At 43.4% G+C, this 26,918-nt stretch overlaps 1 protein-coding gene across 7 annotated transcripts in view; it reads left to right on the top strand.

The window, feature by feature from the left end:
- LDAH (lipid droplet associated hydrolase) overlaps positions 1 to 26,918 on the top strand; it is a 293,483-nt gene that overhangs the window by 238,400 nt on the left and 28,165 nt on the right. For all 7 annotated transcript variants that reach the window (XM_040427384.1, XM_040427387.1, XM_040427386.1 and 4 more), the window contains one exon: positions 8,829 to 8,911. In XM_040427384.1, coding sequence (XP_040283318.1) covers positions 8,829 to 8,911 — 83 coding nt within the window. The remainder of the gene's footprint in view (positions 1 to 8,828; positions 8,912 to 26,918) is intronic.

The raw sequence follows: 26,918 nt of genomic DNA, 5'->3' as shown, positions 1-26,918 counted from the left end.
ATACCAGATGTGTGACACTTTTTTGCAGCCTAGATGCGCAAAGGTGCCCAAATTCCTTTTAGGAGGGCATTTTTTGACATTTGGATACCAGACTTCTTCTCATGCTTTGGGGCCCCTAGAATGCCAGGGCAGTATAAATACCCCACATGTGACCCCATTTTGGAAAGAAGACACCCCAAGGTATTCAATGAGGGGCATGGCGAGTTCATAGAAATTTTGTTTTTTGGCACAAGTTAGCGGAAATTGATATTTTTTATTTTTTTCTCACAAAGTCTCCCTTTCCGCTAACTTAGGACAAAAATTTCAATCTTTCATGGACTCAATATGCCCCTCACGGAATACCTGGGGGTGTCTTCTTTCCGAAATGGGGTCACATGTGGGGTATTTATACTGCCCTGGCATTTTTTGACACAAGTTAGTGGAATATGAGACTTTGTAAGAAAAAAAAAAAATAAATTCCGCTAACTTGGGCCAAAAAAATGTCTGAATGGAGCCTTACAGGGGGGTGATCAATGACAGGGGGGTGATCAATGACAGGGGGGTGATCAGGGAGTCTATATGGGGTGATCACCCCCCTGTCATTGATCACCCCCCTATAAGGCTCCATTCAGATGTCCGTATGTGTTTTGCGGATCCGATCTATGTATCCGTGGATCCGTAAAAATCATACAGACATCTGAATGCAGCCTGACAGGGGGGTGATCAATGACAGGGGGGTGATCAGGGAGTCTATATGGGGTGATCACCCCCCCTGGAAGGCTCCAAGGAGACGCCTGTATGTGTTTTGCGGATCCGATCCATCTATCAGTGGATCCGTAAAAATCATGCGGACGTCTGAATGGAGCTTTACAGGGGGGTAATCAATGACAGGGGTGTAATCAATGACAGGGGGGTGATCAGGGAGTCTATATGGGGTGATCACCACAGTCATTGATCATGCCCCTGTAAGGCTCCATTCAGACGTCCGTATGCTTTTTGCGGATCCGATCCATCTATCAGTGGATCCGTAAAAATCATGCGGACGTCTGAATGGAGCTTTACAGGGGGTTATCAATGACAGGGGGGTAAGCAATGATAGGGGGGTGATCAGGGAGTCTATATGGGGTGATCACCACAGTCATTGATCACGCCCCTGTAAGGCTCCATTCAGACGTCCGTATGCGTTTTGCGGATCCGATCCATCTATCAGTGGATCCGTAAAAATCATGCGGACGTCTGAATGGAGCTTTACAGGGGTGTGATCAATGACAGGGGGGTGATCAATGACAGGGGGGGGGGGTGATCAATGACAGGGGGGTGATCAGGGAGTCTATATGGGGTGATCACCACAGTCATTGATCATGCCCCTATAAGGCTCCATTCAGATGTCCGTATGTGTTTTGCGGATCTGATCCATGTATCCGTGGATCCGTAAAAATCATACGGACATCTGAATGCAGCCTGACAGGGGGGGTGATCAATGACAGGGGGGTGATCAGGGAGTCTATATGGGGTGATCACCCCCCCTAGAAGGCTCCAGGGAGACGCCTGTATGTGTTTTGCGGATCCGATCCATCTATCAGTGGATCCGTAAAAATCATGCGGACGTCTGAATGGAGCTTTACAGGGGTGTGATCAATGACAGGGGGGTGATCAATGACAGGGGTGTAATCAATGACAGGGGGTGATCAGGGAGTCTATATGGGGTGATCACCACAGTCATTGATCACGCCCCTGTAAGGCTCCAGGGAGACGCCTGTATGTGTTTTGCGGATCCGATCCATCTATCAGTGGATCCGTAAAAATCATGCGGACATCTGAATGGAGCTTTACAGGGGTGTGATCAATGACAGGGGGGTAATCAATGACAGGGGAGTGATCAGGGAGTCTATATGGGGTGATCAGGGGCTAATAAGGGGTTAATAAGTGACGGGGGGGTGTAGTGTAGTGTAGTGGTGCTTGGTGCCACTTTACTGAGCTGCCTGTGTCCTCTGGTGGTCGATCCAAGCAAAAGGGACCACCAGAGGACCAGGTAGCAGGTATATTAGACGCTGTTATCAAAACAGCGTCTAATATACCTGTTAGGGGTTAAAAAAAAATCACATCTCCAGCCTGCCAGCGAACGATCGCCGCTGGCAGGCTGGAGATCAACTCTCTTACCTTCCGTTCCTGTGAGCGCGCGCGCCTGTGTGCGCGCGTTCACAGGAAATCTCGGCTCACGCGATATGACGCCAATCGGCGTTAGTGTGACCTGGGAGCGCCGCAGAAATGACGCCTTTCGGCGTTAGCGTGACGGTAAGTGGTTAAGATGGCACTCAAAAAATAAGAGCGGCATGCAAGTGGCTGATCATTGGGATCTGGAATTCCCGCCAATTGCTAGCATGGTTCCTCCTCCGCTAGGCAGCCATGGTGTGGAGGAGTCATACAGAGAGGCATGGCCAAGCATGCACACAGTGTGGTCAGCCAAGTCCGAGTGGACGATCCTCCACTGGTCTTACATTTATAGCAGTGGGAAACACCTTCAACAACTTGATGGAAGGCGACTGCTGATGGTAAGGGTAATAACCTTCTTAAGAAAGCTCAGGTTTGTTCATAGTCACTTTACATTTGGGATTTCTCCTCCTTCTCACTCTGAAGTCTGGCTGTCGGTATAAAACATGTTTTCTCGAACTTGTGGGCATTTCTTTCTTCTCATACGACACCACTGTGTATCTTATGTTATGTCACTAAGGACCCCAGAGGCTTGGCCAGGCAAGAGCTTGTGGTATGGTTTTACATTTAAGAGGAAAATTATTGGATCTAGAATGTGACAGCGGCGGATGGAATAACAGCAGGCGGCTCACTCGTGTCTTGTGTAAAGCAGAAACGTCTTCTAAGATGGAGAAATTAGCACACTTGAGACTCCTGCATCCTAATGGTGCAGATCGCGTTGGTGTAACAGAAGCTTGGCACTGTCACTTGTCAGATGATTTCCAGACATCGTTTACTAGAGAGATTAATAATATACTTAAAGGGAATGTCCATCCAAATTATGTATTAAACTTTTTCAGTAACAAATGTTTTTTTTTATGTTATTTTTTTATTTTTTATTTCTTCCAATAATTCAAGTTTGAAACTTGTCCATTTCCTGTTCTGTCTCTATCTCTACATGTTCCTAACAACCAATAAGATTAGAAGCTATGTTTTTTTAATCTCCCAAAATTACAGCTGTGTTCCTTTTTTTGATGGCAGATCAATGGGAAAAATATGTAGCTACAGAGGTGGTTCAGCTTTTATTAAGTGATAGCCTATCCAAAGGATACACCAACACTAGCTGATCAGTGGGCGTCCGACACCCTGCATCCCCACCAATCAGCTTTTTTGGTGTAGCTCATCCCTGGAGGTTAGCACCAGAATTGCACGGCTGTGTCAACTGTGTAAGTGGACGGAGATTGTTACTGCAGGGCTGAAGTCAATAGGAGAATCGCTGCAGTGACAGCTTCTGTCCACTGCACAACGGATGGCGCTGTGTAGTTACTGCAGAGCAGCTGGTCGCATCAAATCCAGTTCATGACCAGGCCATTTAAAAGGAATCTCACCAGTGACCTCCCTATCCAATTTTATACCCTCCCTATCCAACTGTTTGTGACACATAGTTGTGATTCACCTGATTAAAATGTTGTTGTTGTTTTTTTAGTTGTTGTTGATCTGAGGCTCCATTTCTCAGTTATGATATTTTTTCTTGGTGCAATGAGGGCGTCACCATTTCTCTTGTTGCACCCAAGCTCCACTCCTTTCTGTGGCCAACCCTTTCCTCACTGCTTTAGCACTGCCTTGCCCTGACAATCAAAGCAGCCAGGGAGTAGCTGATCACAGGCAGGAGCGGAGCTTGGGTACAACAAGAGCAACGGTGATGTCCTCATTGCACCAAAGGCCTAATTTGCGTATTACAAAGAAGTACCATAACTCGGGAACAAAGCTTCAGACCAACAAAAGAAAAACATTGTCTTAATCAAGTGAACTACAGCTATGTTTCTATGCAAACTGTTTGGTAGGGAGATCGCTGGTGACAGATTCCCCTTAATTCTTCCATTTCCCCGACACAGTTTTTATTTTTTATTAATACATAAGGCTTCGAAGTGACACACAGGACATTTATAATATAATTTTTTTGCTTTTATTTTGGTAATTCCCAAGAAAATGTCCAAAAAAAAGTAAAGAGTTAGTTTTTTTTCAAATATTTTTTTTAATTGCACAAAGTGCAACTCAAATTCATGTCTATATTGTTCTCCTTTCTGTTATGGTCATTTTCTTGTAGGGGACATATAATTGCAGTTGCTGGGGTGGAGTTAGAAACTGCAGTGTGGGGTGATGTTCTTTTTTATTTTGTATATATATATATATATATATCCAACAAAGAAAAACAGCAGCACTCTATAGTAAATCCTGGTGCAAATTCCTCCGACCACGGGCAAAGTAGTCATCAATGGTTGTAGTTCTCCAAAAAAGAGGCAGCACTCCAATGTAAAAAGTGAAAAGACCCACTTTATTTCCCTCTGCAACGTTTCAACTGCTCATTGCAGTCTTTATCAAGCATGCTTGATAAAGACTGCAATGAGCAGTTGAAACGTTGCAGAGGGAAATAAAGTGGGTCTTTTCACTTTTTACATTGGAGTGCTGCCTCTTTTTTGGAGAACTATTATATATATAAGTCTACACACCCCTGTTAAAATGTCAGGTTTCTGTGCTGTAAATAAATGAGACAAAGATAGATAAATAATTTCAGAACTTTTTCCACCTTTAATGTGACCTATAAACTGTACGACTAAAAAAATGAAAAACAAACTGAAATCTTTTAGGTGGAAGAAAAAAAAACCTAAAATAATGTGGTTGCATAAGTGTGCACACCCTCTTATAACTGAGGATGTAGCTGTGTTCAGAATTAAGCAATCACATTCAAAATCATGTTAAATAGGAGTCAGCATACACCGGCCATCATTTAAAGTGCCTCTGATTAACCCCAAATAAAGTTCAGCTGGGATCTCATTGTTAAAAGGTATCAGTCAGGAGAAGGGCACAAAAGAATTTCCAAGGCATTAGATATACCATGGAACACAGTGAAGACAGTCATCATCAAGTGGAGAAAATATGGCACAACAGTGACATTACTAAGAACTGGACGTCCCTCCAAAATTGATGAAAAGACGAGAAGAAAACTGGTCTGGGAGGCTACCAAGAGGCCTACAGCAACATTAAAGGAGCTGCAGGAATATCTGGCAAGTACTGGCTGTGTGGTACATGTGACAACAATCTCCCGTATTCTTCATATGTCTGGGCTATGGGGTAGAGTGGCAAGACGAAAGCCTTTTTATGAAGAAAAACATCCAAGCCAGGCTACATTTTGCAAAAACACATCTGAAGTCTCCCAAAAGCCTGTGGGAAAAGGTGTTATGGTCTGATGAAACCAAGGTTGAACTTTTTGGCCATAATTCCAAAAGATATGTTTGGCGCAAAAACAACACTGCACATCACCAAAAGAACACCATACCCACAGTGAAGCATGGTGGTGGCAGCATCATGCCAAGGGGCTGGTTTTCTTCAGCTGGAACTGGGGCCTTAGTTAAGCTAGAGGGAATTATGAACAGTTCCAAATACACGTCAATATTGGCACAAAACCTTCAGGCTTCTGCTAGAAAGCTGAACATGAAGAGGAACTTCATCTTTCAGCATGACAACGACCCAAAGTATACATCCAAATCAACAAAGGAATGGCTTCACCAGAAGAAGATTAAAGTTTTGCAATGGCCCAGCCAGAGCCCCAGACCTGAATCCGATTGAAAATCTGTGGGGTGATCTGAAAAGGGCTGCGCACAGGAGATGCCTTCACAATCTGACAGAGGGAAGAAAACAAAAAAAATAATAATAATGTGGTTGCATAAGTGTGCACACCCTCTTATAACTGAGGATGTAGCTGTGTTCAGAATTAAGCAATCACATTCAGAATCCTGTTAAATAGGAGTCAGCATACACCTGCCATCATTTAAAGTGCATCTGATTAACCCCAAATAAAGTTCAGCTGCTCTAGTTGGTCTTTCCTGAAATTTTCTTAGTCGCATCCCACAGCAAAAGCCATGGTCCACAGAGAGCTTCCAAAGCATCAGAGGGATCTCATTGTTAAAAGGTATCAGTCAGGAGAAGGGTACAAAATAATTACCAAGGCATTAGATATACCATGGAACACAGTGAGGACATCATCATCAAGTGGAGAAAATATGGCACAACAGTGACATTACCAAGAACTGGACGTCCCTCCAAAATTGATGAAAAGACGAGAAGAAAACTGGTCTGGGAGGCGACCAAGAGGCCTACAGCAACATTAAAGGAGCTGCAGGAATATCTGGCAAGTACTGGCTGTGTGGTACATGTGACAACAATCTCCCGTATTCTTCATATGTCTGGGCTATGGGGTAGAGTGGCAAGACGAAAGCCTTTTCTTACGAAGAAAAACATCCAAGCCAGGCTACATTTTGCAAAAACACATCGGAAGTCTCCCAAAAGCATGTGGGAAATGGCGTTATGGTCTGATGAAACCAAGGTTGAACTTTTTGGCCATAATTCCAAAAGATATGTTTGGCGCAAAAACAACACTGCACATCACCAAAAGAACACCATACCCACAGTGAAGCATGGTGGTGGCAGCATCATGCCAAGGGGCTGTTTTTCTTCAGCTGGAACTGGGGCCTTAGTTAAAGGGCTTCTGTCACCCCACTAAACCTTTTTTTTTTTTTTTTTTGCTTACTTATAATCCCCACACTGCGATTTATGCCTACATAATCAAATTAATCATTTTGGTCCTGTAGATTTTGTTTAAAACATGCTTTTAAAATATGCAAATTACCTTGCTACCAGCAAGTAGGGCGGCTACTTGCTGGTAGCAGCCGCATCCTCCGATCCTAAAGACGCCCCCTCCACATTGTGATTGACAGGGCCAGGGAACGGAATCGTTCTCTGCTGGCCCTGCCTGTTAGCATTCAAAATCTGGCGCCTGCGCCGCGGTCGTACCTGTCTTCAATCGGCGCAGGCGCACTGAGAGGCGGCCGCTCGCTCAGCCGCTCCATCCTCAATGCGCCTGCGCCGGGTGTAGATGTGACGTCATCGGCGCAGGCGCATTGAGGATGGAGCGGCTGAGCGAGCGGCCGCCTCTCAGTGCGCCTGCGCCGATTGAAGACAGGTACGGCCGCGGCGCAGGCGCCAGATTTTGAATGCTAACAGGCAGGGCCAGCAGAGAACGATTCCGTTCCCTGGCCCTGTCAATCACAATGCGGAGGGGGCGTCTTTAGGATCGGAGGATGCGGCTGCTACCAGCAAGTAGCCGCCCTACTCGCTGGTAGCAAGGTAATTTGCATATTTTAAAAGCATGTTTTAAACAAAATCTACAGGACCAAAATGATTAATTTGATTATGTAGGCATAAATCGCAGTGTGGGGATTATAAGTAAGCAAAAAAAAAAAAAAAAAGGTTTAGTGGGGTGACAGAAGCCCTTTAAGCTAGAGGGAAATATGAACAGTTCCAAATACACGTCAATATTGGCACAAAACCTTCAGGCTTCTGCTAGAAAGCTGAACATGAAGAGGAACTTCATCTTTCAGCATGACAACGACCCAAAGCATACATCCAAATCAACAAAGGAATGGCTTCACCAGAAGAAGATGAAAGTTTTGGAATGGCCCGGCCAGAGCCCAGACCTGAATCCGATTGAAAATCTGTGGGGCGATCTGAAGAGGGCTGTGCACAGGAGATCCCCTCGCAATCTGACAGATTTGGAGTGTTTTTGCAAAGAAGAGTGGGCAAATCTTGCCAAGTCAAAGTGTGCCATGCTGATAGACTCATACCCAAAAAGACTGAGTGCTGTAATGAAATCAAAAGGTGCTTCAACAAAGTATTAGTTTAAGGGCGTGCACACTTATGCAACCACATTATTTTAGTTTTTTTTGTTTTCTTCCCTCCACCTAAAAGATTTCAGTTTGTTTTGTACAGTGAGTTGTACAGTTTAAGGTCACATTAAAGGTGGAAAAAGTTCTGAAATGATTTATCTTTGTCTCATTTTTTACATCACAGAAACCCGACATTTTAACAGGGGCGTGTAGACTTTTTATATCCACTGTATATTGTCGCCCCCATAAGATTATACACAACTTTTGGGGGACATTTTACATTACAATATGTCTTGTTATTGCTGATTTCTCTTGTGTCTGGGGCTGACATATTACAAATACAGACCCGGAGATCACATGATCGCTAGGCCTGGAGCTTCCTGATCTGTATACACGGGGCTCATTAGGCACGGACTATACAGCAATGGAGAAGGCAGGGATGGTAAAAAAAAATTAAAAAAAGGGGTCTCCTCCTTCTCAATAGGGAGCGATGTGCGTGCAGCTGCCATGTCTACAAGGAAATGGCCTTGCAAAGATTAATGCGGATCGTGGAGAAGTCTGGGTGGTCCAGAACTAGTTAAGAAGGTTTTTCATCTGCATGCCCACAAAAATGTGGAAATATCTAAAAAGGGCTCCAGACGTCCAGGAAAATATTCAAAATAAATCTTTACTATATTATTGGCATGTTAAAAATATAGGTACGCGCGCCCCTAAAAAAAAAAACACTTGCGCATTTCGAATAACGAATTGCATGCTCCAATGTTTTCCTCACTCCACTCATTGCCGTGTCTTACATTGGACATCTTATTCACTTAAACATGAACCATTATTATTATGTACGACTCTGTGCACCGGTGTTATTATCAATGAACGTGTTTTGTTTTGTTTCCTTTTCTTGAATATTAATTTGACTAATTCTGTTTATTTCCTTTGCAGCTAATGGAATGTACATGGGTAGTCAAGAAATGCTGAAGGTCATTGAAAGGGACAATGCTACGATCAAACAACATTTAAACAAGGTGATTTACTTTATCTCTTCTCATGATATCTCACAACTCCCCAGGTGTCTTCATCCATGCCACTTGTAGCCTTAAAGGGGTTGTTCAGGATTTTGCAAGTGATGGCCGAGCCTCAGGATAGGCCATCAGTGTCTGATTGGAGGGCATCCAACACCTCGCAACCCGCCAATCATCTGTCCTGCAGAAGCGAATGCAGCCATCATCTCCGTCCACGGTGCCGGAGCTACTGCAGAACACCTTGATAGCCTGCCCTGAGGCAAAGCCATCACTTGTAAATTCCTGTTCAGGCTCGCTAATGGATAAATATCGGCCAAACCCCCACATTTTATCGGGGCTGACGAACCATATAACATACAGTCAGGTCCATAAATATTGGGACATCAACACAATTCTAACATTTTTGGCTCTATACACCACCACAATGGATTTGAAATGAAACGAACAAGATGTGCTTTAACTGCAGACTGTCAGCTTTAATTTGAGGGTATTTACATCCAAATGAACGGTGTAGGAATTACAACAGTTTGCATATGTGCCTCCCACTTGTTAAGGAACCAAAAGTAATGGGACAGAATAATAATCATAAATCAAACTATCACTTTTTAATACTTGGTTGCAAATCCTTTGCAGTCAATTACAGCCTGAATTCTGGAACGCATAGACATCACCAGACGCTGGGTTTCATCCCTGGTGATGCTCTGCCAGGCCTCTTCTGCCACTGTCTTCAGTTCCTGCTTGTTCTTGGGGCATTTTCCCTTCAGCTTTGTCTTCAGCAAGTGAAATGCATGCTCAATCGGATTCAGGTCAGGTGATTGACTTGGCCATTGCATAACATTCCACTTCTTTCCCTTAAAAAACTCTTTGGTTGCTTTTGCAGTATGCTTTGGGTCATTGTCCATCTGCACTGTGAAGCGCCGTCCAATGAGTTCTGAAGCATTTGGCTGAATATGAGCAGATAATATTGCCCGAAACACTTCAGAATTCATCCTGCTGCTTTTGTCAGCAGTCACATAATCAATAAATACAAGATAACCAGTTCCATTGGCAGCCATACATGCCCACGCCATGACACTACCACCATCATGCTTCACTGATGAGGTGGTATGCTTAGGATCATGAGCAGTTCCTTTCCTTCTCCATACTCTTCTCTTCCCATCACTCTGGTACAAGTTGATCTTGGTCTCATCTGTCCATAGGATGTTGTTCCAGAACTGTGAAGGCTTTTTTAGATGTCGTTTGGCAAACTCTAATCTGGCCTTCCTGTTTTTGAGGCTCACCAATGGTTTACATCTTGTGGTGAACCCTCTGCATTCACTCTGGTGAAGTCTTCTCTTGATTGTTGACTTTGACACACATACACCTACCTCCTGGAGAGTATTCTTGATCTGGCCAACTGTTGTGAACGGTGTTTTCTTCACCAGGGAAAGAATTCTTCGGTCATCCACCACAGTTGTTTTCCGTGGACTTCCGGGTCTTTTGGTGTTGCTGAGCTCACTCCTTCTTTTTAAGAATGTTCCAAACAGTTGTTTTGGCCACGCCTAATGTTTTTGCTATCTCTCTGATGGGTTTGTTGTGTTTTTTCAGCCTAATGATGGCTTGCTTCACTGATGGTGACAGCTCTTTGGATCTCATCTTGAGAGTTGACAGCAACAGATTCCAAATGCAAATGGAACACTTCAAATGAACTCTGGACCTTTTATCTGCTCATTGTAATTGGGATAATGAGGGAATAACACGCACATGGCCATGGAACAGCTGAGAAGCCAATTGTCCCATTACTTTTGGTTCCTTAACAAGTGGGAGGCACATATGCAAACTGTTCACCTGCACCGTTCACCTGATTTGGATGTAAATACCTTCATATTAAAGCTGACAGTCTGCAGTTAAAGCACATCTTGTTTGTTTCATTTCAAATCCATTGTGGTAGTGAATAGAGCCAAAAATGTTAAAATTGTGTTGATGTCCCAATATTTATGGACCTGACTGTATATGGGGGCCTCCAGACTCTTTCCTGATGGCAAATGTCAGGGGAGACAATGATCAGGCAGATGGCAGATGGATTTTTAACATGCCTGTTCCTTTTGTTCAGAGGTGCCTGACAGTGGATTATACCCCTATCCACATTCAGAGCAAATACACTCTTGACTATGCTGAGTATCCATGTGTGTGTATATTGGATTGTAGGTCAAGCCTAATAATGAGTCTCTATAAGTCTTTATAGATCATCTTCTCAACATTTCTACACAGTTGTGATAGGTGCAAACTTTTCTCCACCTTCAGGACCATAATGTTTTGCAAAGCAGTTGTCCAAATTGTAAAGAGGTTGTCCAAGTTATAACGAAACTTCCCTTATGTCCCAAATGTAATAAAACAATAAAGGAACATATACTCACCTCCGTCATTTCCAGTGCTTCAGCTCCAGATTTCACCTATAGTTTCTGTTCACAAGCCGATTCCAGTGATTAGCTGCAGTGCTCACATGCTATATACACACAGCTGCAGCCTGCAAAACTATCCTGAGGATGAGCGATCAGTATGAAAATCCTGGACAACGCCTTCAAAAGCAGACTGTCAGCACTTTTGACCATGCTAAACTGCTGAGAACACTAGGTAGCGGTTGTGGAGTGCAGTACAAACATATCTTTTGTGGAGCTTTTCTCTTCAGGAGTAGTAAGAATATGGTGTTTTATTCTGCCAGATCCTGCAAGTGCCCAAGAGATGGAGCTTTGCAGTGAAGTGCTCTCTGCATTGAGCTGCTTCTTAGCTTTACCCCTCTGCTACAGCTGACAGCTGTAGCATTCACCCAGGAGACCTGTACAGAGGAGAGGCACTGTGCAGCAGGTCAATACAGGGGGCACTTCACAGTGAAGCTCCACCCCCAGGGCACTTGCCAGAGCAGAATCTGGCAGAATAAAAGTTCATATTCTGACTACTCCTGTTGAGAAAAGCTCTACAAAAGGTCAGCTGTTTAGCGTGCTCAGTGGATGTTCACAGACTTTGTGTTCTGGAAGAAACATTACTAATGATGCTTTGACAGCAAAATGGCATTTAAAGGGAACCTGTCACCGGGATTTTGTGTATAATGCTGAGGATATGGATTGCTAGATGGCCGCTAGCACATCCGCAATACCCAGTCCCCATAGCTCTGTGTGCTTTTATTGTGTAAAAAACCTGATTTGATACATATGCAAATTAACCTGAGACGAGTCCTGTACGTGAGATGAGTCAGGGACAGGACTCATCTCAGGTTCATTTGCATATGTATCAAATTGGGTTTTTTTACACAATAAAAGCACACAGAGCTATGGGGACTGGGTATTGCGGATTTGCTAGCGGCCATCTAGCAACCCATGTCCTCAGCTCTATACCCCCGGCGTACCCCCGTTGGATAGGATTGAAATATGCCTCCTAAATATAACAGGAGATCTGGGGGTATGGGATCCCCCAGGGCGGGTGATGGTAACAGTCCACAGGCGAGAATGGATAAATATTTGAAATCGCCTCCACCCAAACAGGGGGGGGGGGGGGGGGGGGAATACTCGACCCTGTGGAAGCAAGCACAGGCAGACCCACGGGTACAGACAGAACAGTGTTTGAGATTTGATATGATTGAGAATAAGCTGGCGGACATATTGTCGGTTGTGCAGACCACCAACCAATCAGTTTTAGATATCTCCATCACCGTACAGACACTGCAGACTGAGCTTACTCTCATTAGAGAAGACATGAATAAAGTTAGGGCCAGCATCTCATCTGTAGAAACCGGGTTATTAAAGGTCCAAACAGAACAACGACAGATGGCTACAAAAATAGATGAATTGGACAAAGAAAATAAACGGATCAATGCGAGATTAACGGATATGGAGGATAGAGCACGCCGTAACAACCTCAGAATAGTGGGTTTTCCAGAGGGGGTAGAGGGGGGGAACCCCGTGGCGTTTATGCAAAAATGGCTGATTGATGTGTTGGGATCCTGTGCGGATACTCCTGCACTGTGTGTGGAGAGAGCGCATAGAATGCCTGTTAAAAAACCTCCGCCGGGTGGCCCCCCTCGACCCCTCTTAATTAGGATAGTATCCTCTAGTGACAGAGATTGGGTGCTTCGACGTAAGAGGGAATTAGCAGAGATTGCCTTTAATGGTCATTCGATACAGATATACCCCGACTTCTCCAAGGAAACCCAAAATAAGCGTAGGGAGTATTTCGATATTAAGAAAAGATTACGGGATGGAAACATCAAATACTCTATGTTGTATCCCGCAAAGCTAAGAGTGGTTTATAGGGACATTGTAATGTTCTTCCATTCACCTAGAGAAACCCTGGAATGGTTAGATACTGTCAGGGATTAGATATTGGATTTCGGCTGATGCGGTAGGAGACTGACCTAATGAAGGGAGTGGGGGAACAGTGGGGGGGGGGGGGGGGGCGGCCCATGGACGGATGGGCGAAATGTGAGAGGTTGACAACGATGCTTTGCATCAGTGAACCAGTAAGGGGGATACGATGGGGTGGGGGAAAAGGCGGTGGGGGTGGGTGGGGGTGGATCTTGGTATGGTTGCGGTTGCTTTTGGGGGGCGACGGACGTCTCCTCCATAGCGTATAGCATGACTAATAACAGAGTGATGATATGGAATGTGCGTGGACTGGCTGATAGAACGAAACGGGTAGTGGTGTTTGATCTGATTACTCGACATCTCCCCGCAATAGTGGCCCTACTCGAAACGCACGCTACACCTGACATCCCAGAATATCTAACAAAGAGATGGGCAGGGCATCAGTTCCACTCCGGCTTTTCGTCATATTCCCGAGGGATAAGTGTGTATGTACACCAAAGCATTGACTTCATCCCATTAGACCAGTCGATTGATAGAGATGGGAGATTCATCTTCCTCTATGCCCAATGGATTGGCAGAAAGTGCGTCCTTGCTTTTTTGTACATCCCGCCACCATTCGCAATGACAATCCTAAAGCAGTTGACGCTTTTTATGCATAATAAAGAGCGGTCTCCGGTATTAATATTCGGCGATTTTAACTGCGTGCTGGACCCGGCGCTGGATAGAATCTCAGTCGCGGGGAAAAGTGCGCAGGGAAAGCACGCCTTATTCCGAGGGTTTTGTGAGGAGTTAGGACTAATAGATGTCTGGCGATGGCTTTATGGCAACAAACAGGTGTTCTCTTGCTTTAGTAAAGCATACAGTGCTATGTCCAGGATTGATATTGCCTTGGCCAATGGTGAGATGCTCGATTTTATTTCAAAAATGACATATGAGATCCATGGCATCTCTGATCATTCACCGATTTTACTGGTGATGAAGACCGGGCAACAAGCTGGTATTAGTAGATCGTTCAGACTGAACGAGCACTGGCTAACCATATTAAATGACTCTGTAGGGATTGATAAAGAACTCATACAATTTTGGCAAGAGAAGATTGGTACAACACACGTTCACTATGTCTGGGACGCCATGAAGGCGTTTATCCGCGGGTTATATTTTTCCAGAATAAAAAAGAAAAAAAAAGAATTCTTTGAGGAGCAAAAAAAGTTGGAAGTAAACATTGCATATCTGGAGGGTTGTATTAGATTACAGAATGACGCGAGTACACGCACTAAGTTAAAATCCGCTAAAGACCACTATATAACTTTTATGAGGAAAAAAGCTCAGAATCAACTATTCTATATGGGCTATAAAGATTTCTGTGAGGGTGGCACCCCGGGTAAGTTATTGGTTTCTATCATGGCGAATCAAAAGCCCCCCCAAAAAATTAGACAAATACTGACAGATGATGGGCGCAGAGTGGAGATGGAGGGAGAGTTTCTAAAATATTTTGGCAATTTATATTGCTCCGGTGTGGATGGTACAGGGACTAAGACAGACGACTTTCTAGAACAGGTTGAGATCCCTGCGCTGTCGGACTCGGTTTCGGCTCCCTTGAGTGCCCCCATTTCTTTGGATGAGCTACAGGCGGCTCTACATGAGACCCGGGGCTCCTCGGCGCCTGGATCGGATGGACTCCCGTTTGGCATATATAAGAGCCATGCGGGGGTGCTCCTGCCCGGGTTGCTGCAGGTTCTGAATGAATCTAGCAAATGTGGAAAGCTGCCCCCATCTTTGACAGAGGCAACGGTTACGTTGATCCTTAAGAAAGGGAAAAATGGCAACAAAGTTGAGGATTATCGCCCTATATCGCTGCTTAATGCAGACTACAAAGTAATTGCTAAAGTCCTTTCTAACAGGTTAAAAAAAGTAATAACCGGCCTAGTCCACATAGACCAGACAGGGTTTATCCCCGGGCGACAGATCCAGACCAATATACGCCGGACCATCCTTAATATTCAGATTGGCGGGGGGGAGGACCGCTCCATCCTGTCTCTGGACGCCGCCAAGGCGTTTGATCGGGTGGAGTGGCCCTTCCTCTGGCGTGTTATGCATAGGTTGAACCTGGGCCAGGAATTTATTGGATGGGTCAAATTGCTATATAGTGAAGCAACGGCCAGAATTAAGGTAAATGGGGTGCTTACCCCTGCCGTTTCCCTAATGCGGGGGACACGACAGGGATGCCCCCTCTCTCCGCTCCTCTTTTCAATCTTCATGGAACCCTTCGCCTGCAGGATACGGGCTGACCCTTGTATATTGGGCTTTGGGGGGAGAGGGACGGACGATAAGATCTGTCTATATGCAGACGATGTATTGCTTTATCTGAATGACGGATGGAGAAGTGTCCCAGATGTTATGCGGATAACAGAGGAATTTGGTAGAATTGCCGGATACGAGATAAACTGGGTAAAGTCTGTACTCTTCCCCCTGAACCGGATTCCTCCCCCGAATGATCTCAGGGTCAGAATCATTGCTCCAACAGATCATCTAGACTACTTAGGGATAAAAATTAGCAATACCATCAGGGACTATAATATACTAAATATCACCCCTTTAGTTGGGAAAAAATAAGGGTTTGGCAGAAACTTCCGCTTTCGCAGATTAATAGGATCGCGCTGATTAAAATGGTTCTGCTGCCTTGGATATTGTACACAGTTAGTTCCTGCCCTGCCTGGATTGAGGATAGTGTTTTCAATCTGATTGATCGATTGATAAATGACCTGATATGGGGCAGAAAAAGGGTCCGTATTAAGTTACAATATTTGCGAATGGCGGTAGGTAATGGTGGCCTAGGCCTGCCCCACTTTCAAATTTATTACTTGTGCTCACAACTACAGTGGTGCGTTAATACTGGGGATGGAGTATTACTATCCCATATTTTAGGGCAACGTCAACAGCATACATATAATATATTTAGTATACTGGAATCCGGGCTTCTCGAGCGTGCGGATGTTTCCTGCCCCATTGGGGCTGCGCTACAGAAGACCTGGAATAAAATCAAGGTGCTTATCCAGGCCCCTCAAGTTCTGGACTTTTCCCCGTTATGGGATAACCCTGCGTTAACTGAATTTATGACACTTAACGAAAATGCTTATTGGACTCGAAGAGGTATCACGCTAGTCTCACATATATGCACGAAAGGGAAAATCAAATTAATAGGGGAACTGTTTCAACAGACACCAATAACGGCACTACAACACTATAGATATTATCAACTACAACACGCATTAGCATGCACCCTTAAAAAATTACCTTTGATAACAGTCATTCAGCGGTTTTTATTATTTTGCTATAATACAGTAGGGAATAAAGTTAAGATCTCACTAATATATAGGAGATTTATTGAGGAACTAAGCACTGTCACTAAATTTAAAAGTGTAGATAAATGGAAGGCGGATATAGGGGAATGTAACCCTTCACAATGGCGGGAAATATATCAAAACATCAAGAAGGCTTCCCTCTCACGACAACACCGGTTGACACAATTTAAAATAATACACCGTTTGTACGTTACCCCGAGTCTTTTATCTAAAATGTACAGTAACAAGGGTCAAGAATTTAGCTGCTTGAAATGCTCTCTTGTAGCCGCAGGGTTCGTGCATATGCTGTGGGATTGCCCAGTTATTAAGAGCTTTTGGGGTAGCATATTTGAGGCGATGGCGGCACAAAGTGGGAATAGCCCCCCCTTAACTATCCAAGTAGTCGTGCTAGGACTTTTTCCTACAGAGTATAAAAAAAGAACTACCAAAAATGAACAGATTTACTGGTTGAAGGGATTTCTGTTGGCCAAGGTAAAAATCCTGCGACAATGGGTGAAAGATAGATCGCCAACAATAAAGGAATGGCAAAGCTTAATGGTAAGAATAACAGATTTTGAGGACATGAAACGGCGCGGGGTGTGCTACGCCACAGAAATGGGTGCACAGAGAGGGGAAATGGCGAGAAGAAATATCCTGACTGGAACTGATGACCACCCACGTGCTGTGGCTATGCCCTAATATACACTAATAAATTATCAAGTATTCTTAAACAATAAATACCATTATAACAGTTCACGCAACACAGGATCTGATATGATGGAGGTTTGAGAAAAACTTTAGAGAGGGACAAGAGCGCCCTAACGCCCCCTCGTGGCGGCCGCACCAGGCCAGGTATGCAGGGTGGGGGGATGGGGAGGGGGGGGGGAGGGTTTTCTGGAGCCTTGGGGGGGGATGGGTCTATGGGTTCTGATATGTGTGACAGATAATTGATACCCCGGATATAGATACTCTTGTATGTATGTATGTATGTGCGTTGTTCAGTACCGAAGCGATACACCGCTTAAATGTACCTGTCATACGTGCCTAATTTCTGTGATCAGACATTTGTTTTTATGTAAGAAAAGCAATAAAGATATTTACAAACAAAAAAAAAAACATGTCCTCAGCTCTATACCCAAAATCCAGGTGACAGGTTCCCTTTAAGGCTGAGTAGAGGTGGCTACACATTAGGTGAATGTTGGCCGAAATCACTGAGTTTACCAGCACCAGCCAACCACCTAAGGTATGAGGGTGTCCCATCTTTCCCCCAATGGCAGATGTTGGGTGAAAGATGTTCTCACTGGAGGCAGTATATTACTACCCTCTCCTCATTCAGAACACGTGCACGCTCATTTGAGCCATCATGTACATATGTTGGGGTGAGGAAGGGTCAAGAGGAATAGCTATCTGTTAGCTACCTTTACATTCTGTTCTTTACCATGACTGGCTGCAGCAGTGACATTGTTCCCAAGTGGGACCTGAAGCTGGAGATCTGATGAGTGGGGATACCATCGATTTTTTCCCTATACCTATGATTATGTAATACATTTTTTTCATAGCAAAATCTCAAGAAAGCACACCACTGTAGGACATTAGTAGTGATGAATCCTGGTTTACCATCTAACAGTCTGACGATTTTAGAACTCCATGTCCGATCCCAGAGCTAGACACGGAATTTAAGACTGCTAATTACTGATGGACTTGCCTGTGAAGTTGTTACCATCAGGCTCTATATTGTGCAACTTCCTATTGACTTTTTTGGTGAACTGACTACTGGCTTGTTTTGGGATTTACCCCTTGACTTCTGGTCCTGCTTTTATTGCCTCTCCTGGTTACTGACCTTGGCCTGCCTCTGATTAACCTCTTATTTACTGCATAGCCTGTCTTTCCTGATTTTAACCATACTTGCTTACTGTTCTTTGTACCTCCCTGGTCATTCTAGAAGGTCTCCCACTAGTGTGCCCCCCACCAGTTTTCTGTCATCTACACCACAGATGTAACCCACATCCCTAGCAGCAAAGTCCATCTAGCTTTGCGGTAGGCTTTGGTGAAGTACTTAGGGGTAGCCTTAGCTGCTTACCACCTGGAGTGGTCTTGGAAGACTGGTAACAGTCTTGGAGTTCACTGGATGGTGACCTTAGTACTCCCTAACATCTTTACTGTAAGAGCAGTGAGACTAGGGAGGTCTATGGCAGAGGAGATTGTGATGATTGATTGATTGATTCATTGAATCAAGTTCAAGAGGTTCCTGGATGTATTTCTTCAAAGACACAATTTCACATTTTATATGTACAAGATTTCATCAGATGAGGCTTTGATCCAAGGATTTATTTTGATTGCCAGATTAGGAGTCTGGAAGGAATTTTACCCCTTAATATTGAGCTATTCAGATCTACCTCATGAGGTTATTTTGCCTTCTAATGGATCAACACAGCAGGATAATAGATGAGAACTACTGGACCGGTGTCTGTGTTCATCCTCTATGTGAATGTACTGGCTAGTGACATCATTCATACACATCTATCTTTCTGCCTGTCCGAATTTGAACGCCCTAGTCAAAGCCCTCCACAGGTGAGTAAAGAAGAGATATTTTTTTCACTTTTTGGTCCTCAATATATGATAAGTAGAGTATACACCACAGGACAGTCTCTTTAACCCTTTTGTTTTAAAATGTGCCCAACTTTCACAAAAAAAATTAAAAATCAAAGCTCATTGACTTTGTAGGTTACTTTTCTTCAGTTCTTCCTGTACTAGGATGAGAAAGCTCCCATTACAGCTGATGTAGCCTTTACAAGAATATTTAGTAACTCAAGATGCTGTCTTGGCAAGTTTGATTGGACAAGAATTCTCACACTAAAGAACTTTACAACCTACACACATTTTACATCTTATTACTTACCCCTTGTGGCAAATTTAAGTTACTCTCCCGTTGTCATTAAAATGTGTTTTTGGCCAAACCTTAATGCGTTCTGCGATGAACTTCATGTACGTTTCGCCCTCAGCGGGCTCCTTTGCTGTCTCTACCAACATTTGAAGATTAGTGGAAACAGTGCTTTGATTTCGGGGATACCTTCTTCTGGAATTCTAAATAATTCTGGAAACTTTTTTTTTTTAACCGTTTAGCGAGATGAAAGCTGCGGAGAACTGGCAACCTTTTTACTGTGGTTTATAGACAGGGCAAGTGGGTTAAAATTATACGGGTTGGAAGTTTATAAAAACAAAAAATAAAAGCCAACTTGATTTACAGTTGGCAAGTTACTATTCGAGAGAAGAAAGAAAAAAAAAATCACAGCGCTTAGTGGTTACATCGACCATAAGTTGAAAGCCAATCTTAACACCTGGTTGTGCCAACGCCAGCGAAATAGATCAGTTATTGCTGGATCCTGCTTACATCTTGTGTTCTAGAGCCTATGGGAGATGAGGCACTAAATTATTCCAGCCTCACACTGAGTGTAGGTTTAGGAATACTTAGTACTGGCAATGGACAGATTGAAAATATTTTCCTTAGAGATTCCGGGCTCCCAATATAGTTGTGCTAATTAGTTCAATAAATATTGGTTTACATTTTATTTCGACATATTTGCTTGTTGAGCCAGTTTAATTTGTATTGTGCTTTTTTTGCATGTAAATGGTGCCGATTGGCAAGTCCATTGCTATATTTGTTTTCTACAAGACATTCTTCTGAGAGAGAACTGTATGCCAGGATGCCACGAATATGACATATGAATAGAAATTTGATGACTGCCTGCACGGGCAGACTGGTCATAGACCCTACAGGGGAAATTTCCCAGTGGGCCAATGCCCCGGGGGGCCACCCACGCCCTTCTTACTGCCTCTTGCTAAGTACCTAATGATCTGATGCTTTCAGCTGAGATGAATGCGCTCAGCATCAGGTACTCTTGATGCCTCCTGAATTCAATTGTATGACCCAGTATCTTAATTAGAGACAAGTGGAGGAGGATAGAATGTGCAACTATTGATGGCCACCACAGAGGGACAACTTCTGGGGCAGTATCTAGTGCTGCACTGTGGTATTTAGTTCTCCTGGGGCAGTATTTTGTGTTGCACTATGGTATTGGTGAACCAACCTACTTGTGTTGGCCCCATCTACTTGTTTTGGCATTACCTACTTGTGTTGCCCTGCCTTCTATCAATTTATCCTTTCAGGGACCCTTCGAACCCGGGATATAAGTAATTAAGGTTCAGATAGCCAAACGGCTAATGGGTTCCCGTTTAAGGTCTATTTTAAAATATAACATTTATTTAGTATTCTTTAAAATTAACGGGAAAAAGACAGATTAAATACGATGAGCCCTCACGGACTGAATGAGGGGTTTTCATTCACGGCATTCATTTAGCATTAAATTATATCTGTATAGAAAAAGGAAACCTAGTAGACTGAAGTACTAGTATATATATATAAATAAATAAAATACAAGGAATAAAAGGAAGATTTTAAAACAGACAGGCCAATTACCATAATGGTTAATACTATCAGTAGGATCTCAGAGTACAGTGTGCATTTAAAAAACTATGGATTCAAAAATAAAGTATACATCAAATAGGTTAGATCTAGGATCTGGATTCAGAATGGATGTATTTTCTTAAGTATGGTAGCAAGAGTTGTTTTGAGGACTGAGGGGATTAGTATACCTAGAAGGACATAAAACTCAATAGTGGAAACAACAGTAATAATAAATCCCTTGAATAGGATAATTGTTACATCCTTTATGAATATATTATATTCCAATATAGTATATAATATCCCCATGTCCTCCACTCGGGTATCTCTCCTCCATCCTCTATCTCCATATCCAGGAAAATAGTATTAGTCTTTATCTATATGTTGCAGCTTTCCTAATCCTACAGAAACAAATGGATAATAAGGCAATAATTTAGGATAAGCAGCATAAATTTACATCTATATGCTGAAATTCTCCCAAGTCCTTACGTCTATAAAATGGATAATAAGTGCAATTAATCCTTATCCCGTCAATATAATGTGGAGAGAATCAGAAGGTGGTGATATGGAATAGGAAGATAGAGGGTGAAATCTAACCTTGTCAATTCCTCATTATGGAGACATTGAATGCACCCAAAATATGGTCTTGAGAGTATCCGGCAAACTGATAGACTAACTGGCTGAGCATGCGTAGGAGGAATACCTCAGAAAATAATCGGAGTATAGACGCATGCGCCTTAACTTTAACCTGGCGAAATAAGTGGAGAGGATGGGGAGATCTCGAAAATGATAGAGTGTGGACTCATGCGCATAGACACTCGCATCGTGGATCCGAGCAATTTACAAACTAAGTGTGTAGGCATGCGCAGTAGGGATAACCTGTGGCGAAACGATTTGATAGCGATGGTCATGCGCCTATGCTTAGTAATCGGGGAGGCGATGTTGTGAGTGTTGCGCATGCGCCTATACTTAGCAACCGTACAGTGAATCTACCCCAGCGAGACAGGTCCTGGAACGGAAAAGAGGATTTCAGGCTACAAGTCTATACGCAAGCGCACACTGGTGATAGGCACTGGCTAGTCTGAGACTGACGATGTATTAACTGGATTCTTATTGGCCAACCTTTGTGACTAACAACAGATCGCCGACGAATCACTGGTGATAGGGTAAGCAAATAACCCACCCATGTGATATATAAAGGGAAAATCAGAGGACGATCTTGTTGTTAGTAGCTCCATAGCCCCTGAAGACGCCACATCTGTGGTGAAACATGTCGGGGGAGCTGCAAGTTTAGGTTTTAGATCAGTGCGATGTGCTTGTTGTCCGGCCCCGGTGAGCTGTAGACACTGGGTTAGCCGAGACAAATAGCTACATTCTATCCTAAGAGGAATAAGGGATAGAGCTACATACACTCTATTCATTATGATGCGGGACTGATAGTGATTTATCTCGCCATACTCCTGCTATACTGAAGCAGGGAAATTCAGTTATATCAATTCCTTAGGATAGATTTGTAGATACATCAAAAGACATAGACTGCAAATACAAGCAGTGGATATAATTAATTAACAGAGCAAATACTGTTATCAAGCACCAGAGCATTTGAACTTTTAAATATTTTTCTTTTCTTTTTCCCGTTAATTTTAAAGAATACTAAATAAATGTTATATTTTAAAATAGACCTTAAACGGGAACCCATTAGCCGTTTGGCTATCTGAACCTTAATTCTATCAATTTAGACTCGCCTACAGCATTGGGACCACTTTTAATTTTTTTCCAGGGCCACTTTAAGGTCCCTGTCTGCCCCTGACTGCCTGGCATTGAGCTTAAGGCCGGCCATACATATTAGATAGCTGTTTGACAGGTAGCTGTCTCTCCTGACCCTCTCATACACATGCCCGCTCCGCTTAGTCAAGTGTTCATGTGGCCTGAACAGGAGGAAGGGAAAAGCTGCTGCCAGATATCTCCAACAGTGTCTTATCTCACTGAGAACAGATCCAAATCCATGTCCCTGCCCTGTCCTTATCTTTTCTAATGTCTACCATCAGTGGAGAGTGGTGAGGCCTCCATACACATTAGATGGTTGGCCAGTTCCGCTGAAATTAGCGAGTTTGGACTACATTTATCTAATGTGCATGGTCTACTTAACAGTAATTGGCGATCATCTTGGCATGTCTGGTTGAGCCCCTGTTAGTTGTATCTAGCCCCAGTAGAATTAGCTGAGCTCTTAAAAGGGTTGTCCTACAAAAAATATTCTGTAGTTTTCAAACCAGCACCTGGATCTGAATACTTTTTAAATTGCATGTAATTAAAATGTATTATAGCTAGAGTTATTCAATGATATCTAGCTGGATAGCTCCACCTGCTGTTTGCTCTTTTTCTAATTTCTCTGTCCTGCTCACTGACATGGAAGCACATACTCAGTTCCATCCTTCAACTGCCACCAGCAGAAAGGACACACACCCAAAGTTTATCGCTTGAAATATATCTAGCAGAACAATTGGCACAATGAATGTGGAGATCTCTGGATCCATGTTAGGTACTGGACTGGGTCAAGTCTTGTTAGTAAGTGGTTGTCATGTAGTAGATTATGTATGATTTACATTTTTTACATTATTCATGGGATAACCCCTTTAACGTGCCTCTGTAATGACAGACTTGGCCTTTAAAATATAGACATTTATAAGATGCCCATAAGGTGTTAATGCAGTGGGCACAGAGTTGTTTGCCATCCCTTTGTTGTGAAAAGGATGTAAGGGTGGTGTTTGAGTGGATGTCCATTCATGACTCTCCAATCAGTGGTGCCACTGCCAGATGTCAGCACTATCCCTCAGATGCTGGTTGCCCACTGAATTTCTTACTGGCATCTAATAGATGCCTGTGTTAAAACTATGCACTGAGGACAGAGCTGTGTCATGAAATGCGGACAAATAGAGCACAATAGGAAATCGGGAAATGGAAATGATAGAGCTTCTTACATGTTAAACATCCAGCACAAATGGATATATCAAATATGTTGGGTTAAATGTAGAAATGGAAAGTCCAGCTGAGGTGTAACCCTAAATTATAAATAATCTTTAATAGTATTACCAAGACAAACATAGGTCCTAAAATGTCCAGACCTGGGCGTGTCCACCAATAAAGCCTAGTGGGGGTGAATGAGTTGTTCTAGATAATACTTATAAATGCATGTCTGATGGTAAGAAGTCCACGTTTGGACATCATCAATGCAACCATGGGACATAGAAGGTGTCAACTGACGGTCAAATGAGAGTTTCAAATGACGGCCAATAATTAAAAGATTGGACTAGATGATCTTACTGGGAGAAGCGTTGGGAGGCACAGATGGACAGCAGCAGTCTAAGGGAGCCTGTGGGCAAAAGAGAAACATCCAATTGTATATAAATGTAAACAGGTGCCTATAGCCAAACACCCAGATAAACAATAGTGAGGGACCGTCACCATAATAGGGAACCTCATTAAAGAGGGTCACTCACTATATTAGGCTCAGTGCTCAATGGATATAAACACGTTTTTCGATAAACATTTTCTGATAGACCTAGATTCGCCCTCCTGAAGGGGTGTGACCAAGTGGCATGACCAATTCCAATGCACTTTATGAGGATGATGGACTGAAACGTAAGAATGGTCAATGAGGAAAATGGATGTATATATTCATTTTTAAAGAATATAGCCCAAATCGACCAAGTGAGCATACCTTAAAGGGCGTGCTGAGTCAGATGACGCGTCCCTGTTGATACACACGCCATAAATCCTGCGTGCCCTAGGTACCAAAGGTAAGTAAATGGATATAAGTGCCCCATAGACACAGTAACCCCCACAACAGAGGATCATATAGAGACTTTGGTTACTTACTGATTTTTTTCAGGTGTCGTTAATTTAGTGTCGTGTAGTCTCTTGCACCGTGTACCTTTTGGACATTTTTTCCAATAGGGTTGTATACATGGTGCATATTTTTGTATCCTTTTCTGTCCATACCTGACCTGTCCACCAATCATCCCTTATTTATCTGCCCTTCCCCATTAGGGATAACTAGGAGTTGCCAGTTAGGTTCGAGGACAGGGGGTCTCCACCTTCAGGATTCGCCCCTGGGCACAGGGCCTAGGCCTAGGACCTTCTTACATGTTAGCAATACAAAGGAATGTTGAGAATGACCATAACAGCAGGAGCGGAGTGTAAATCTTTTGGGAGGCAGTGGCCTGCTCACCCATGCCTTTATGTCAGAGAGGATAGGGCTCCATGTAACAGGGGCAATGTCATAAAGTGTATGGGGATAGTAAAATATGTTACCAATCAGATGTTGAGAATCTTGACAGCAGCAGGACAAGAGTGTGATGGTCTTGTAGGAGACAGTGACCTGTCTACTTGTGTCATTATAGTATTAAGGACAAGGTTGCGTGTGGTGGAGTCAGTTTCATAAAGTGGAAGTGGATATAAAACCTTGCAACCAGTTAGATGATGGGAATAATGACAGCAGTAGAAGAGTGTGCTGCCTTTGAAAGGCAGTGACTTGTTCAGTATAAACCACCTAATATACCACAGAAAATCTACTACTAGATAGACAAGGCAGCAAGTCATAATGAGGTGGTTATTATGGGGGACTTCAACTACCCAGATATAGACTGGGAAACTGAAAGCTGTACATCCCATAAAGGAAACCGGTTCTTGGCAATAACCAAAGACAATTACCTCTCCCAACTGGTTCAGGACCCGACTATAGGGACGGCCATACTGGACTTGGTATTAACCAATAGGCCTTACAGAACATCAGACATGCAGGTTAGGGGACACCTGGGAAATAGTGACCATAAAGTCATAGGTGTGCGCAGCCTATTGCATTAGGGTGTGCACCCTAAAGCACAAACACGCGCGCGCGCGTGTGTGTGTGTACATATATATATATATATATATATATATATATATATATATACACACACACACACACACACAAATACACTAAGGGGTATCAGGGTAAATTATACAGGAGTAATATAACTGAGGAGGGCTATCAGGGACATTATACAGGGGTAATATAACTTATATTATATGTTATATTACCCCTTCATCATGTCCCCGGAGATAGCCCTCCTCAGTTATATTACCCCTGTATAATAATGTACCCTAATACCCCTTAGTTTTACCCCCTGTATAATTTACTCTGATCCTTCAGTTATATTACCCCCTGTAATTTACCCTGATACCCCTCAGTTAGGCCTCTTTCACACGACAGTATGTCTTTTTCAGTGTTTTGCGGTCCGTTTTAAACTGATCCGTTGTTCCGTTTTTTGTTTCCGTTGTGTTTCCGTTTCCGTTCCGTTTTTCCGTTCCGTTTTTCCGTATGGCATATAGAGTGTACAGTAATTTCATAGAAAAAATTGGGCTAGGCATAACATTTTCAATAGATGGATCCGCAAAAAACGGAACGGATACGGAAGACATACGGATGCACTTCCGTATGCATTCAGTTTTTTTGCGGACCCATGGACTTTAATGGAGCCACGGAACGTGATTTGCGGCCAAATATAGGACATGTTCTATGTTAAAACGGAACGGAAAAACGGAAATACGGAAACGGAATGCATACGGAGTACATTCCGTTTTTTTTGCGGAACCATTGAAATCAATGGTTCTGTATACGGACCGTATACGGACCGCAAAAAACGGCCCGTAAACGGGGGGAAAAAAACGGTCGTGTGAAAGAGGCCTTATACAGTATCATATAACTGAGGGGTATCAGAGTACATTATACAGGGGTGTAATTGAGGAGGGGTAGCAAGCAGCAGGGAACATACAGGGCAGAGTTCCAGTGGTGTAGCGTGGGTTGCCAGTACCCGGGGCAAGCCAAGTAT

Source organism: Bufo bufo, chromosome 4 (assembly GCF_905171765.1).
Source record: "Bufo bufo chromosome 4, aBufBuf1.1, whole genome shotgun sequence".
Taxonomy (NCBI): domain Eukaryota; kingdom Metazoa; phylum Chordata; class Amphibia; order Anura; family Bufonidae; genus Bufo; species Bufo bufo.
The sequence above is the reverse complement of the archived record's forward strand: the minus strand, read 5'-3'. Positions and strand labels throughout refer to the sequence as shown.